General features: G+C 43.2%; 1 protein-coding gene across 4 annotated transcripts in view; it reads right to left on the bottom strand.

Moving 5' to 3' along the window:
• NPHP4 (nephrocystin 4) overlaps positions 1 to 13,663 on the bottom strand; it is a 162,430-nt gene that overhangs the window by 66,847 nt on the left and 81,920 nt on the right. For all 4 annotated transcript variants that reach the window (XM_051988713.1, XM_051988711.1, XM_051988710.1 and 1 more), the window contains 2 exons: positions 9,531 to 9,716; positions 6,104 to 6,242 (listed from right to left, as the gene is read on the bottom strand). In XM_051988713.1, coding sequence (XP_051844673.1) covers positions 6,104 to 6,242; positions 9,531 to 9,716 — 325 coding nt within the window. The remainder of the gene's footprint in view (positions 1 to 6,103; positions 6,243 to 9,530; positions 9,717 to 13,663) is intronic.

Here is a 13,663-nt window from a genome sequence, read left to right as displayed (position 1 = left end):
TGGATGCATTCACATATGTACATGATGTCTCCCCCACTGGAAAGTAAGCTCGGTTCTGTGTCCCCAGCCCCTAGCACAGAGCTGCTGTGTTGTTCTGAGGATGGATAAAGCCCTTCCTTGCTCTCCCAGCAGGGAATGCACTTTTCCCTCTTCCTGGAGTTGTCTTTCATCTCTCCCAGCCTAACTGGTACCATGTTTATATGGGTACTGCTTAGCAGCTAGAGGGCAATTATCTCCTCCACCATATCTGTTGCACATCAGACCCAAATTTGACTTTTGCTTTCTGTTTGTACACTTACTCCATGTCCTGATAACAACCTTACTTTTTTTTCAAAAAAGGGACAGACCAACTATTTTTTACTTATCATCCCCATTTTTCCAATTCCCATATTAAGGGCAAAAGTTCAAATTACTCTCTTATCAATTCTCTCCTAATACAACTTTCTCTGAAAGATAATGAGACCGGGACTGAGAAAATTAACTGACTTGTCTTATGCTCCACAGGAAATAAGCAGCAGACTGTAAGTTCCTTGAGGACAATAACTGTCTTTTCTGTCCATCTCTGTATCCTCAATGGGGCAGCTAGTGACACCAAAGTGCACAGAGTGCCAGGCCTGGAGTCACAAAGACTCATCTTCCTGAGTTCAAATCCAGCCTCGAGACACTTAGAAGCTGTGTGGCCCTGGGCAATCACTTCTCCCTGTTAGCCTCAGTTTCCTCATCTGTAAAATGAGCTGTTGAAGGGAGTGAGAAACCACTCCAGTATCTTTGCTGAGAAAACCCCAAATGTTGTCACCAAGAGTCGGACGTGACTGGGAACAACTGAACGATCACAACATTCTTCCCCAATGCCTCACACAGATTAGGTGTTTCATAAATCTTTGCACATTTATGTGTTTAATAAATGTCTCTTAAGTAGACTTGCTGAAACCGAATCTTAAGCTTTTTATTCCGAGGTCTTTGCTCAGCACTGACAGAAACAATGCGATCTCGAGTTCTTTTACAAGCTGTGAATTAACAGTGTCTCCTGTACACACACACCGAGAGGCCACAATAAGCTGCTCATATAACTTGACTTCTCCTTGAACGCTTTGAAATTCACTGAATCCCGCGGATGCGTGCCGGTGGTTCAGCACTTAGGGAGGTATGTTCCAGGCAACATCACTAACACAATGCTGTAATTATGTCAACAAGCTAACTTGATACATCTTAGAAAACGCCATTATTAAATATTTTCAATTAACTCCATCTAGATTTCTGTTTTAAAACCAATTAAACAAAATCCTGATACCACCAGAATATTCCAAAGAACCTGAAGTGGATTTCTGCTCAGAAACGTAAGGATTGACTGCCCCCTCGTGGTTCGAGGCCTGATCTGTCTGGAGCTGTAATAGACCCCTTCAGTCCCTTGTAATCTTAGAGGAAAAATATGGAACATTATTCATCACCGGAAGCCAAAGCACTTCACTTAAGGTGACAGCCACAATATCATTAAGGTTTCCAAAGGAACCATATAAGCTGGCAAAATACTGAAGGAAGAAAAGTTTCCATCATAAGTTAAACACCGGTATATATTTAAAGTCGCTCATATTAAGTCTTAGGAGACGATGCCTTAAAATGTGTGGCACCTAAGCTGGAGATGATCATATTAGCATGACAGGAATGCCGCGATAAATCCAAATTAAATAAACCTAATGAAATCAGATCCTATCCATGCAGATCTCAGAGTCCCCGAGCAGCATCTGAAAAACAGATTAAGCTGCTACGGTATATTTGCACAATAGTTCAACGTCTGCTCCTGACGATACCCAGAGAATGTGTGACACCACCCCCCGCTCCCAGCAGGGCAGCAAGAACTCTTCTTCAGCATGTGTGAGAGTGTTAAAGATCAGGTCCCTAAAACGAGAAAGAGCCGCTTGCCAGGGAGCCGAGGAGGCCGGAAGAGGAGGCCCTGGGCCTCGGCCCGCTGGAGACTGGCTTCTGTGCTTGGAGGACATACCTCAGGGGTCACAGAGAAATAAAGGAACCAAGGGAGGGAGAAAGGAAACTGCATTTCCAAGGTTGCCCCTCACATACATTATCCCTATTTAAGTTCATTATGGCTTAAGTCACTACAGTGTCATGAGGACTGGGAAATGGTACCCAAGCACTCAGTATGAAAAGATGCTAGTAAGGGCAAAAGCTCTGAGCCTTCTCATGCTGGTGTATCGGTGTTTGAATGCCGGACCTCGAGCCCAAATCAGGGACTGGACTATGGAAGAGACTCCAAGGATGCCCAAGGTCAAGAAGTTCATTTGAAAACAAAGAGGGTGGCAGCAGTGTCCCCATTGTCTCAGCAAGTCAGCGTCCAGTTCCAGGTTCATTACATCACCATGTCAGATGCGGTGGTGGTGGCGGTCACTGGAGATCATGAGAGCCTTGGCAGCTGGCACAATTACATCCCACTCCAGTGTGGAAAGGACTGGTTCTGGTCCAGATCTGTCCCTTTGCCAATGGATATGGCACTGAAGTGGAAATTTGTGATAGTGGAGAATGGGAGCATTGTCCGTTGGGAAGAATGTAGTAATCGATTCTTAGAGACTGGGAATGAAGATATGGTCGTTCATAAATGGTGGGGCTGTCACTGACTGGTTTGGGGAGCATCCGAATAACTTGGGACTATTGTGCTTTTTATATCTATATATCTATATATATATCTATATATATATATTACTATAGTCTTATTCCACAGAAACAAGAACTCCAGGGTTATCTTCAGTAGCTCTTTTAGCCTATGAAGTTCATCCAGAGTTATTGACTGCATTTTTGTGAAATTGCTGCTGCTGAGAGTGCCCCCTCCTTTCACACCCATTTACAGATAGAGAAAATGAGGTCCAGGCCAGGGACCACAGGAGAGCTAGGAGAATGGGCCTGTCTCTTCTAAGTTGGATGGGCTGGGGACGCTAGAGATGGCACCCTGTGCTGCCAGGGTGCCTGCCCTCTGAGCTAGGGGGCAGAGCCCTGGGATGGTACCAGGCTCTGGTGCACAAAGCCCGTGCTGCCCCAAGAAGGATGTTGCCATGCATCCGCGTTCTTTCTTGCCAAGGAGTTGGCAATTTTGGATGGCAGGCTCTGTGCCCATTCAGTGGGCACTTAGGAGTTGTTATTGGGCGGCCCAAAGCACAAAAAGCCAGTTACATGAAGCTCTTGAGTTGCTCCCCCCCCCCATTTCCAATGGCTCAAGCAGTCCAAGGAAGGCGTGCTGCTAGATCAGCAAACGGCATCTGCCAACAGTAAGAGCCCGAAGCTCCACACCTTTGCGTCCAACATGTGTGTCTTCCTCTGAACTGAAGCAGTTTCCATTCTAGCAGAGGAAGGTCAGTGAGGAAAGGCATTCTGCTCCATCTCTCAGGATAGGGGCAGGACAGTGAGCGCACAGAGGCTGAGCTTAGTCCCAGGGCCTGAGCCGCCCATAAGTCCAACTCTGGCTCAGCCACCAAATGCCCAGCTGGCCCTGGATGGAGCACGTCCCTTTTTGGGCCCTCAGTCTCCCCACTGGTACAAACAAGTGTTGAGCTAGGCCAGTGGGTCAGGCTCAAACACACAGAATCCTATTGGCCATGGAATGACTTAGGATTACTACTATCCTTATCGTATTTAGGATGCTCATTTAATTTGTTAAACATGTCCCAATTCCTGCCAGTTTGTCAGCTCTGAGCTAGACAAGCAGTCTTAGTGCTCAAGATGCTCAGGTCCAAGTGCACCGAGAGTCTGGGATGACGGAGAAGGTGCCGGGAGCTGACGTCATGGTGAGGGGCTCTGCTCAGATAGAAAATGGGGCTACTGGGCCCAAAGAGTTTTGCCAGCTCTCTCTATGACCAAACAGGCATCAAAGTGGAATGGAGGCCAGAAGCCTGAGCTCAGACCCAGACCCAGACACCTGGGTAATGGCTGACTTGGGTTCTTCAAGAGGAAAACAGGAATGATAATGATAACCTGCCAGGGTATGGTGAGTATCAAATGAAATTGTTTGTGAAGCACTTAGCATAGTGCTGGCACACAAGCAAGCTTTTAATAAGATATTCTTTCCTCCCTCCCTCCCTTCCTTCTTTTCTTTCTTCCTTCCTTTCTTTCTTCCTCTCTCCTTCATTTCCTTACCTTTCTCCTTCTTTTCCTTTCTTCCTTCCTTCTTCCCCTCTCTTCTTCATTCCTCCCTCTCTTCCTTCTTTCCTTTTTCCTTCCTTCCTTCTTTCCTTCCTTCCTTTCTTCCTCCCCTTCCTCTCTTCCTTCCTCCTTCCTTCCTTTTTTCCCTCCTTCATCCAACCACCCTTTCAGTATATCCCTTACAGAAGCTAGGTGCCCACTAATCACTTCGACAAGGTGTATCCTAGCAGAATCCACTTGAGTAGATGAATGTTCTGGCTATAGCTCAAGTACAAGGATTACTGTGCACTTCAGGACTGCTGCCACATTAATAAGGTACTATAATAAACCAACATATTGAATAGCGATATTGAATTATGTGAAGAACAATTATGATGAGAACAGTCATAAAAAGAAAAAATGTATTTAAACCAGTAGAATGAGCCAACCTTCAGAGAAGAATGCAACTTGATGATGTACTTTGTATGAATACAATTAATTATTCTTTTCTCCTAATGAGTAAGAGTTTAGTTCTTTTAACAAAACTTGAGTGAGCAGAAAGATGAGTACCAACATCCTAGGTTTCCAGAAATAAGCATTTTTATTCAATGTGAGACCAAGGTAACAGAGGTATCCATTCTCAAAAAACAATTGCACAAAATAAAATGAACCGTGCCTTTACAAAAGACCTACAGCCTGGAAATAATTGTCAAAAAGACCTTCCTGAAGTCCCATCTACAAATATATGTAAGAAAGCAGATTAAATTATTTTAATAGTGCTGTCATCTGCTAATAAATAAATCTCTTGTGTATCATGGCCCTGAGCTCAGCTTATTGTATCATGTCACTCAAAGTCACATAATCTATCTCAGAGATCAATTTTCTACTTTTTTTTCTACAGATAAAATAGGCATCCTTATGATTCTTCTTTCCTAGGTTCACAGCTCAGACACAATAGCAGAAAGACTGAAAGGATAAATCTGTTTGGAGTCCTATTTTTGTCTCTCCCATTTCTGACCATTCACCATCGTTAGTGTAGGATCCAAAAATAGGCATCATCTAGATTCTCTGACAACACCTTCCCCAAGAGAGATGCTTGAGTACCAAAGGTCAAAGGTTCAACACACAAGCTAACCTAACCCTCAGAAATAAGGAACTCGTCTCGGCTTCAGATGGAGCTCAGAGGCACAGCAATTTTTTGGGAGGATATTATCACCACTTCAGCCAGACTCTGCCCAGGAAAACTACTGTTGATGCCATCATGATGTACATCAAAGCACTTCTTAACTATGGATAGATGGATGAAAGGATGGAAGGATAAAAGGATGGATGGAGAATATAAAACTATCCATGTAGTTCAAAAACCAATGAGCAAAGCAAACACTAAATGAAGAAACATTATGAACCAGCTTTGCCATCACTAAGCCACAGAAACACACCTGTACTGCCATTAGGGCAAGGCATTTTAACTCGGTTCGTAGCCTTGGCTTGTAGCAATTTAGGACTCCACTTTAAAGACCCACAGCAGCATCGCAAGCCTCCGGCTCTCAGACGATGCTTCTTCTAGTAGGGACTTTTTTAAAAAGGACATATTCCCTAGACACGGCACTGGCAGCAATCAGTGGCTTTTGGAGAATCCACAATATTGAAAATCTTTGTGTCCGAGGGCGCCACATTTAGTGACTTCTGGGGAGAAGGGGGGATTGTTTCTGCAGAGAGCTCCAGCTGTGTGTGTCTTCAAATGATGGTACAAACTGACAGACTAGAAACCTCTGCGCCCCACTTTATCACCATTCAATTTTACAGCTTAAAAAGCAGCACAGCCAGTGCAAACCCAACTAACGGGTTCAAATTAAAAGCAATCGACAGCAGTCACCTTCTAAAGTTGGCGATTACTGTATAGTATTAAGTGCTTTTTTCTCCCAGGAACAGATGGAAGTCATGCTGTGTACTTGAAAGTTAGCACCCTGAAAACACTCACTTGAAGGGGATGTGGGAGGTTTCTTGGAGTGTTGTAGCTCCTCTTTCATGGGGCTGGAGGGCTCAAGAGAGGTTCCCAAGTGTTCTTCGGAGCTCAGTGAGAACTGGAATTGGACGGTACCCAACTCAGCTTGCTTAACCTGAAATTAACAATGCTGAAAATAAGTTCTCATCCAAAAAAAAAAAAAAAAAAAAAGACTTGTATACCCTTTTAATGTTATTTACTTTTGCTCAGCACACAATACTAAGACAATTCCAGGTTCCACCTCCCTGTTTCTCCCCCAGAAAGAATGTTTAAATTAAATTTCAACTTTAATCACATGACTCATGTCATGTGATGGTATTTGCACTGTGAGTGGCAATGGTCACAAAATCAACCATGGGACAAAATTCTTGATGAGGACAAGGTTCAGAGGTGTTCTTATCTGGAGTTTTCTATAAGGCTGATGAATACATTACTATCTATTATAATTGCTTCATTTGATGTTTTCTTTAAAATAAAAACAAACAACTTTTAAGCTATAGTTCTTTCTTTCAGGAAAAAGAAGGGGATGTTCAGGTACGAAGAGAAGAATACCTTTAGTTCAAACCTTTACTACATTGTCTTGAAATTAGTTTCACAAATGAAGGAAATAGAAAAATGTTGGAAATTATGTATAGAGATTATCCCTATTGGGCCAAATCCCCAAATTCTTTTGAGTGTCCTGCTGCAAAGACCCAGATTCTCCAAGCTGTTGGGGTTTTATACACAAATTTAATTTGAAGCAAAAGTTCAAGTTCTTGTAATAAATCTTTGTAGTTGTTCAATCACTGCAGTCATGTCTGAGTCCTTAGGGTCCCATTTGGGGTTTTGTAGGCACTCGAGTGGTTTTCCATTTCCTTCTCCTGCTCATTTTACAGATGAGGAGACTAAGGCACACAGAGCTAAGTGGCTTGCCCAGGATCACACAAGTAGTAAGTGTCTGAGGCTAGGTTTGAATTCTGTAAGATGAGTCTTCATGACTCAGGCCTAGCGCTCTGTGCACTAAGGCACCCCTGGCTGCCCCCTAATTGCTCTTAGTCTATTTAAATTCTTGAACTAGTAGGAAAATGGAGAGAAGCTGATGACTTCGTTCAGTAGCTTCCTATTGCCTTTGGGAGACCAGATAAAATGCCCTTCACAACCTACCCCCCTCCACCTTTTCTAGTCTCCTCAAACCCTACCCTCCCACACACACATATTGTTCAGTGTCACTGACCTACTGGCTGACCATTTCTCTTGGCTCCAGGCATTTTCTGACTGTCCCATAGGCCTGGAACTCTCTCCCTGATCAACGCTGACTACTGACACTGGCTTCTTTTAAGCCCCAATTAAAACCCCGCCTTCTAAAGGAAGCCTTCCCCAACCCCAATCCATTTCAATGCCTTCCCTCTTTTAACTATTTCCTACATATTCTGCATATGGCTTTTTGCTTTTTTTTTGTACCCTCAGAGTTGAGCAGGAGCTAATAAATGTTGACTGACTGACTGATTCAGGAAAGCTACCTTTTCCTCATCAGAGTCACCAGCTTCTGGACAACAAGGTGCCAGGAAGAGGTTTTTCACCTCTCATTGTGTCCAACCATGAGTAAAGCCAGTGAGTAATTTTAGCTAATGGCATTTGTACCGCACTGGGACTCACGGTGTGCGTCTCAGAAATTCTGACTGCAGTGTACAGGGTAGCACAGATGGCTCTTGAAAGCTATCAGAACCTCCAGTGTTCCTCCTCCCCAGCACAGATGACACATCTAAAAGATGAGAGGTGAAAAACAGCATCATGGGAGGCCTAGAATTTAGTAGAACAAACGATGGCGTCTTCAACAATATCTCCTATAACCTTGGTTTCAAGGTCGGGTACTTCTGATGGCAATCTCCTAGAGAAAGAGGACAAATGAGAACTTGTGGGGATGCAGCCAAATTCGGCTATATAAGGACAGAAAGGTCTGGCGATGATAGATGTCACTGGCTTGGGTCCCAGGGCCGTAACCTCAGCCCATCAAGGAAGGGCTTTGTCTCCAAAAATGACATTGTCTCTCGAGTCCAAATCTAGATGACCCATTGAGATAAGAGTCAGTAACAGTTAAAACCTTTTTCCTATCTTAGAAAACTGATAATTAGTAATGGGAAAAGGTTTGTGAAATCTTTAGCTTAAAAAAGCCAGAATCTCCTATCACATCCAGACCCGTCTCCACTTGTCATGATCTATATCTGGCCACTGGACCCAGAGGTTCTGGAGGGGAAAGTGAGGCAGGGGAGCTGGCTCAGCCCTCCCTCGCTGAAATCCAGCTCATTTGTGTGTCATTCACCTCCCTGAGGTCACAGTGGTCCTCCAGAATGAAGGACACAGGACTCTAGAAAGGGCCTGAACATAGTTTTAAAATGTGAGCCTCAATGAAAACGCCTAACGATTAAGAAAATTTAATCACAATATCAAAATGTAAAAAGGCAATAGACACGATGGCTGAGGTCTAGAAAAACAAAATGACTGGCCCTGTGTCACAGGTACTATATGGCAGAGGACGGACAACTCCTGAGGGGCAGCAAGCTGCGAAAGAGTCTGCTGTATTCGGTGTGAGGATCTGGAAGCCAAACTCTGGCACTGTTTCCTCCATGTCTGAGCCATCTTTCCTCATCTACACAAAGAAAGGGTCAGACCAGAAGGCTTTTGAGGCCTCCTCTACGTTCCTCAACACTGCTGATCAAAAGACCACTGAATCTCCTCCCCTACACCAGGGCTTCTTAAACTTTTTCCCATTCATGATCCTTTTTGCCTGAGAAATTTTTCTATGATCCCATGTAGATTGACAAATAAAATGGGTACATAAATCAAACATTTATTGACAATAAATCATAAATTCACAACCCCCCACATTTAATTATGGGATCCCATATGGGATCGCAACCCACAGTTTAAGTAGCTTTGCTCTACACGATCACATTGTTCCCTGACTCTAAACTACCACCAAAGACACCAAACATATGCTCAACTTTTTCCCATAAATTAAATGCTTTAAGAAACCTTTTTTTTAAATTGGCACATGTTGATTCTTTTACAGAATGCATTTATTCAAGAGTTTAGGGCACCGAGAGTTCCCCAAGAGACTAATTAATAAATGGGAATGACAAAAGGTATTATGTCATTAAATTAATTAACTTCAGTGAGTATAGGGCTGGATTTAATTCAACTACTCAGCAAACATTTATTACAAAGTGAATATCACTTTGTAATTTTAAAAATATCTAAGTCCTTGTCATGGAAAAATTCTGCATATGAAGCATGGCTGAAAATAGGCTCAGGACGACTAGCGAGGTTATTTTAAGTCACTATGTATGTGTTAGCAGGACAACAGATGTAACAACACAGGACGAGCCAAATCCACTGGAAAGAGGAGACAAGTTAGCATTATTACCTCCTCTGAGCTCATGGAACTTGAAGGAATCTTGTACACCAAACAGTGGGCAGGGTTGAGCTGAGGTCCCCCTCGAAGGGGCAAGGTCACCACCTTCTTAGAGAAGCCATCGGACAAGGGGTTCCAAACCGCCCATCGAACTAAGTGCATATAGGTCATGTTGGACAAAGATGTAACAGAAGTTCCCTGGAAAGGAAATAAGAAAGGCAGGATATGAAACAGCACCATTATCCCTCCAGCTCACTACCTCTTTGTCCAGACCTATCTCTTCCAATCCAGGCCTTCTTAAATTTTTTCCACTCACGACCCTTTTTTACCTGAGAAATGTTTAGTGACCCTGGGTATGTGAGTACCTAAAATAGATAAAATAGATATAGATAGATAGATAGATATAAAATAGATATATAAATCAAACACCTGATAACTATTTTGCAATCCCCACATTCAGTTATGAGACACCATGTTGAGTTGTAACCGACAGCTGAAGAAACTTTGTTCTAGCAGATATCTCAAAAGGTATTTCTTGCATGAGCCATTGCTGGGGAGACGTGACATGCTGCTCGCACCCAGAATCCCTCTATCACTGGTACCTGCAGAATGTTGAAAGATCTGGAGGAAGGACTCCAGGACATGGTGGATACTGCATGGTAGGCCATGGAAGAGTGTCACCCAAGACAAAAAGACAAGGGCAGGGATAACATACACATGGACAAGATTTCCAGAGGACAGCACCAGAGTGTAATGGTGTGATCAGTCCCTACCTATTCCCTCTTCCTCATCAGCTCTTCCTGCACTGTCCCTCCCTCAGACCACCATCCCATTTATCCACTTAGACAGTGACCATCCCAGCACAACTTCTCCCAAATGGCTCCTTCCTCCTACTGTCTCCTTTCCACATGAATGCCAAAATCCTCTTCTTAGGGAACAAGTCTGACTCTCTTACTCAAAGATCTTCAGGAGTTCCCCACTCTGCTGCCTAGCACCTAACATCCTTTTCTGTGCAGTCCCCACAAGCTTTTTCTCACTTCACCTATTCCCCTTTGCAGATTTTATGTTTCCACCAAATTGGACTGCCATCTATTACTCCCTAAGCCCAGTAAGTCCACCTCCCACCCCCCAGCATTCTTCCGGCCCACTGCCCAGGCCTGTAATTCCCTCCATTTTACCTGTGCTTCTCAGTATTCTGATCATCCATCATCACTTTTTATATGAAGGTTTCCCAGATCTCCCCAGCTGTCCGCTCCTTTCTTTCTATCCTTCTTCTCAATTTTCTTTACCCCATGTTTATTTGTGCATATGGTGTATCCTTCCAGTAGGAAGGCAGAAACTCATACTCCTAATAAATCTTTATTAAACTCAACTGAGAGAGATTACAGATAACACTGAGGTACGAGGTATATTCAAGCTCCCCACCACACGGCATTTGTTAAGAAAATGAAACAAGAAGGGAATTACTCCTTCATGGTCACAAAGAATTAGCGACAGAAACAAGGAGAACTCAAGTGTCTTGCCTGCTGATCCAATTCCCATTCATTCAAACTTCCTGTCACTCATTTGACTTGTGTGTTTTTTGTGTGTCTGCATAAGACTCATGTCCAGCAGTCAACAAGCACCTACTATGCTCCAAACACGATGGGAATACAAACACGACAAAGAAGTTTACATTCTAATGGGGAAGATGAGTTCTTCAGCACAGGGGCTGTGCTGGGGCAGCCGGCATTGGGACTGGACACTGGCCTCCCAGCCCATTGTCACAGACCTTGACTGTTGAGCTTCTAAGTTGTCTTTACCTGGAAAATGTTCTGCTCCATCTTTCCAGGTGTTCTGATGCTCTAAAATGTGTTTAGTCATTATTTAAAGGCATTTGGAGTGGTTTGGGTGAGAGGTTGGGCATCTTGTCTCCACCGCCATCCTTCCTTTATTTTCAAAGACCAATGAAGTTGGCAGGGTGATGTCTTGACTTGCAAGTGAATTGGATTTAAGTGAGGCAGAATTAGGCAAACCAGCCCCAGTCTCTTCTGCAGTCCAGGGGTGTCACGTAGGTCAGGATGCCTGGTGATGTTCAGGTTGGAGTGGATGTTTCAGTTCTCCTCCTAGAGATGTTTATGCCCAAAGCAAAAAGTCCAAAAGCACCTGTAGCAAGCATTAACTTTGCCCTCAAATTCAGCAGGAGAGGAAAGGGGGACAGTGACTCCAGGCCGGATTCTATGATGTCAAGAGAGAAAAATGGGGAGCAGAAAGAACTTGGCTAAGAGAAGCTCCTCTGGTGACACGTATGGAGGGTGCTGGTTCGGAGGCACACTTCTGAGGAAGCTCCATGCAACTGCTTTCTGTGCAACAATTCTGGCTAACCAGATGCTTGTTTCTACCCAATTCTAAATCCAAGTATCCTTGGACAAAGCCTTCAGCATCCTGCCCTAGTTATAGCTCTGCTTGAATATAAACCAGGCTTTAATATGCAATATTAACGAATGAAACTCCTGTATCCTTTCCTGTTTGCATTCCCTATCACAGGCCAGATGACCAAATGAGAGCACACAACCAAAAAATCTAGCCTAGAAGATAAAACAAATACTACATTAGGAAGAGAAATAAATCTTGAAGATATGGTTGCAGGGCTTAAATTCAAAGGGGCCTTCAAGCTACCACTTTAATTCATTTATGCCAGAGATGTGAGTTTAAAACCAAACCTGGGGAATTCATTCCCTGAAATCCCTCACTCAGCTCAGCAATCAGCTTTGTGATTTGCCATTGTAATGAAGGGCCTCTGGAGATTAACCAGGTTCAAGCCAAAGCCGTGATTGACAGATGTTACAAGTTCCTTCCAGTAGGTACCAGGTACCCTGGCGTGGCCCATGAAAGCTAATTTTCTCCTAGAGGTCCAACCAGGGCTTAGTATTCATAGAGCCAGAGTAAAGCATTTTCTCTGAGAGAATATTCCTGAATAATCAAACTAAATCACCATGAAACTCTAATAGCTAGAGACCCCCCACAGCTGAGGACTGAAAGTAAAAGCCTAGCCCTCAGCTCCACAGTGCCATAAGAGGGGCTACAAGGGACAGCGCTTATGAACAAGGGCCCTGAGTCAGGCTGAACAGACCTAAAAGGTGCCTGAAAAAAAACCAATCCAAAGCAGTTCCGGGTCACCCTTCTGCCTCTGAAGCTATCTTATAAATCTAGAGCCTGGTGAATTTGAAAAAAAAAACTGATCAATGCAGGTCAATGACTTATTGCCTTGTTTCTAGAGATTCAATTCAATTCTACAAATGCAGTGAAGCCCTTACCATGTGCTAGGGACTACAGAGACCAAAATACAACAGTCCCTGCCCTCCAGAAACTTATGTTCTCTACAGGGAAAGAAAGAAATCAATACAAAATAATGGAGTACTAACACCGAAGGGCATCAATTATCCCTCAAGAGGTTTTCTAAAGAAAAACAAGGTAGTACCAATCTGCCCCAGGAGCCAAGAGAAGACTTCCAAGCATTCCTGATTTAAAAAGAAAAAAAGACCAGAGATGAACAGAAAACTTAACATTCAAACACAAAGCTCAGGTGAAGCATAAGATGATAAATATGAAAGAGTAAGCATAAGAGACTCGATACAATTAAACTGTTTATATTTCTATATAAGACGATAATACATGTAATTCCCAAGAACTTTGTCATTATTATAGCCGTTAAAAGGAAAGCAAGAGTATAAGTTGATTAAGTTGGAGTGATCTCCCCCAAAAATGGAATAAGAAAGAGAGGTGCATTCAGAGAAAGAAAAGGGGAAAGGTAGAATGGAGGAAATTTACTTACATAAGAGAGGCACATAAGGGAGAGTGGAAGGAGAAATAGGGGAGGTGGCGGAATAGCAGGCAATTGCTTGAACTTCACTCTCAATGGAATAAGTTCAGAGTAAGAAGAACATGTACATACACTCAGTTGTGTATAAAAAGAAATCAGAATCCAACAATGTGTTGTTTATAAGAAACACATTTGAGACAGAAAGATATACACCAAGTTGAAATAAAGGGCTGGAGCAATTTTTAATATACTTTAGGTGACGAGGGAAAAAAGGCAGGATTAGCAATCATGATCTCAAATAAACCAAAAGCAAAAATAGACCTAATTAAAAGAGCTAATCAGG

Source organism: Antechinus flavipes, chromosome 3, assembly GCF_016432865.1.
Source record: "Antechinus flavipes isolate AdamAnt ecotype Samford, QLD, Australia chromosome 3, AdamAnt_v2, whole genome shotgun sequence".
NCBI classification, from domain to species: Eukaryota; Metazoa; Chordata; class Mammalia; order Dasyuromorphia; family Dasyuridae; genus Antechinus; species Antechinus flavipes.
The sequence above is the reverse complement of the archived record's forward strand: the minus strand, read 5'-3'. Positions and strand labels throughout refer to the sequence as shown.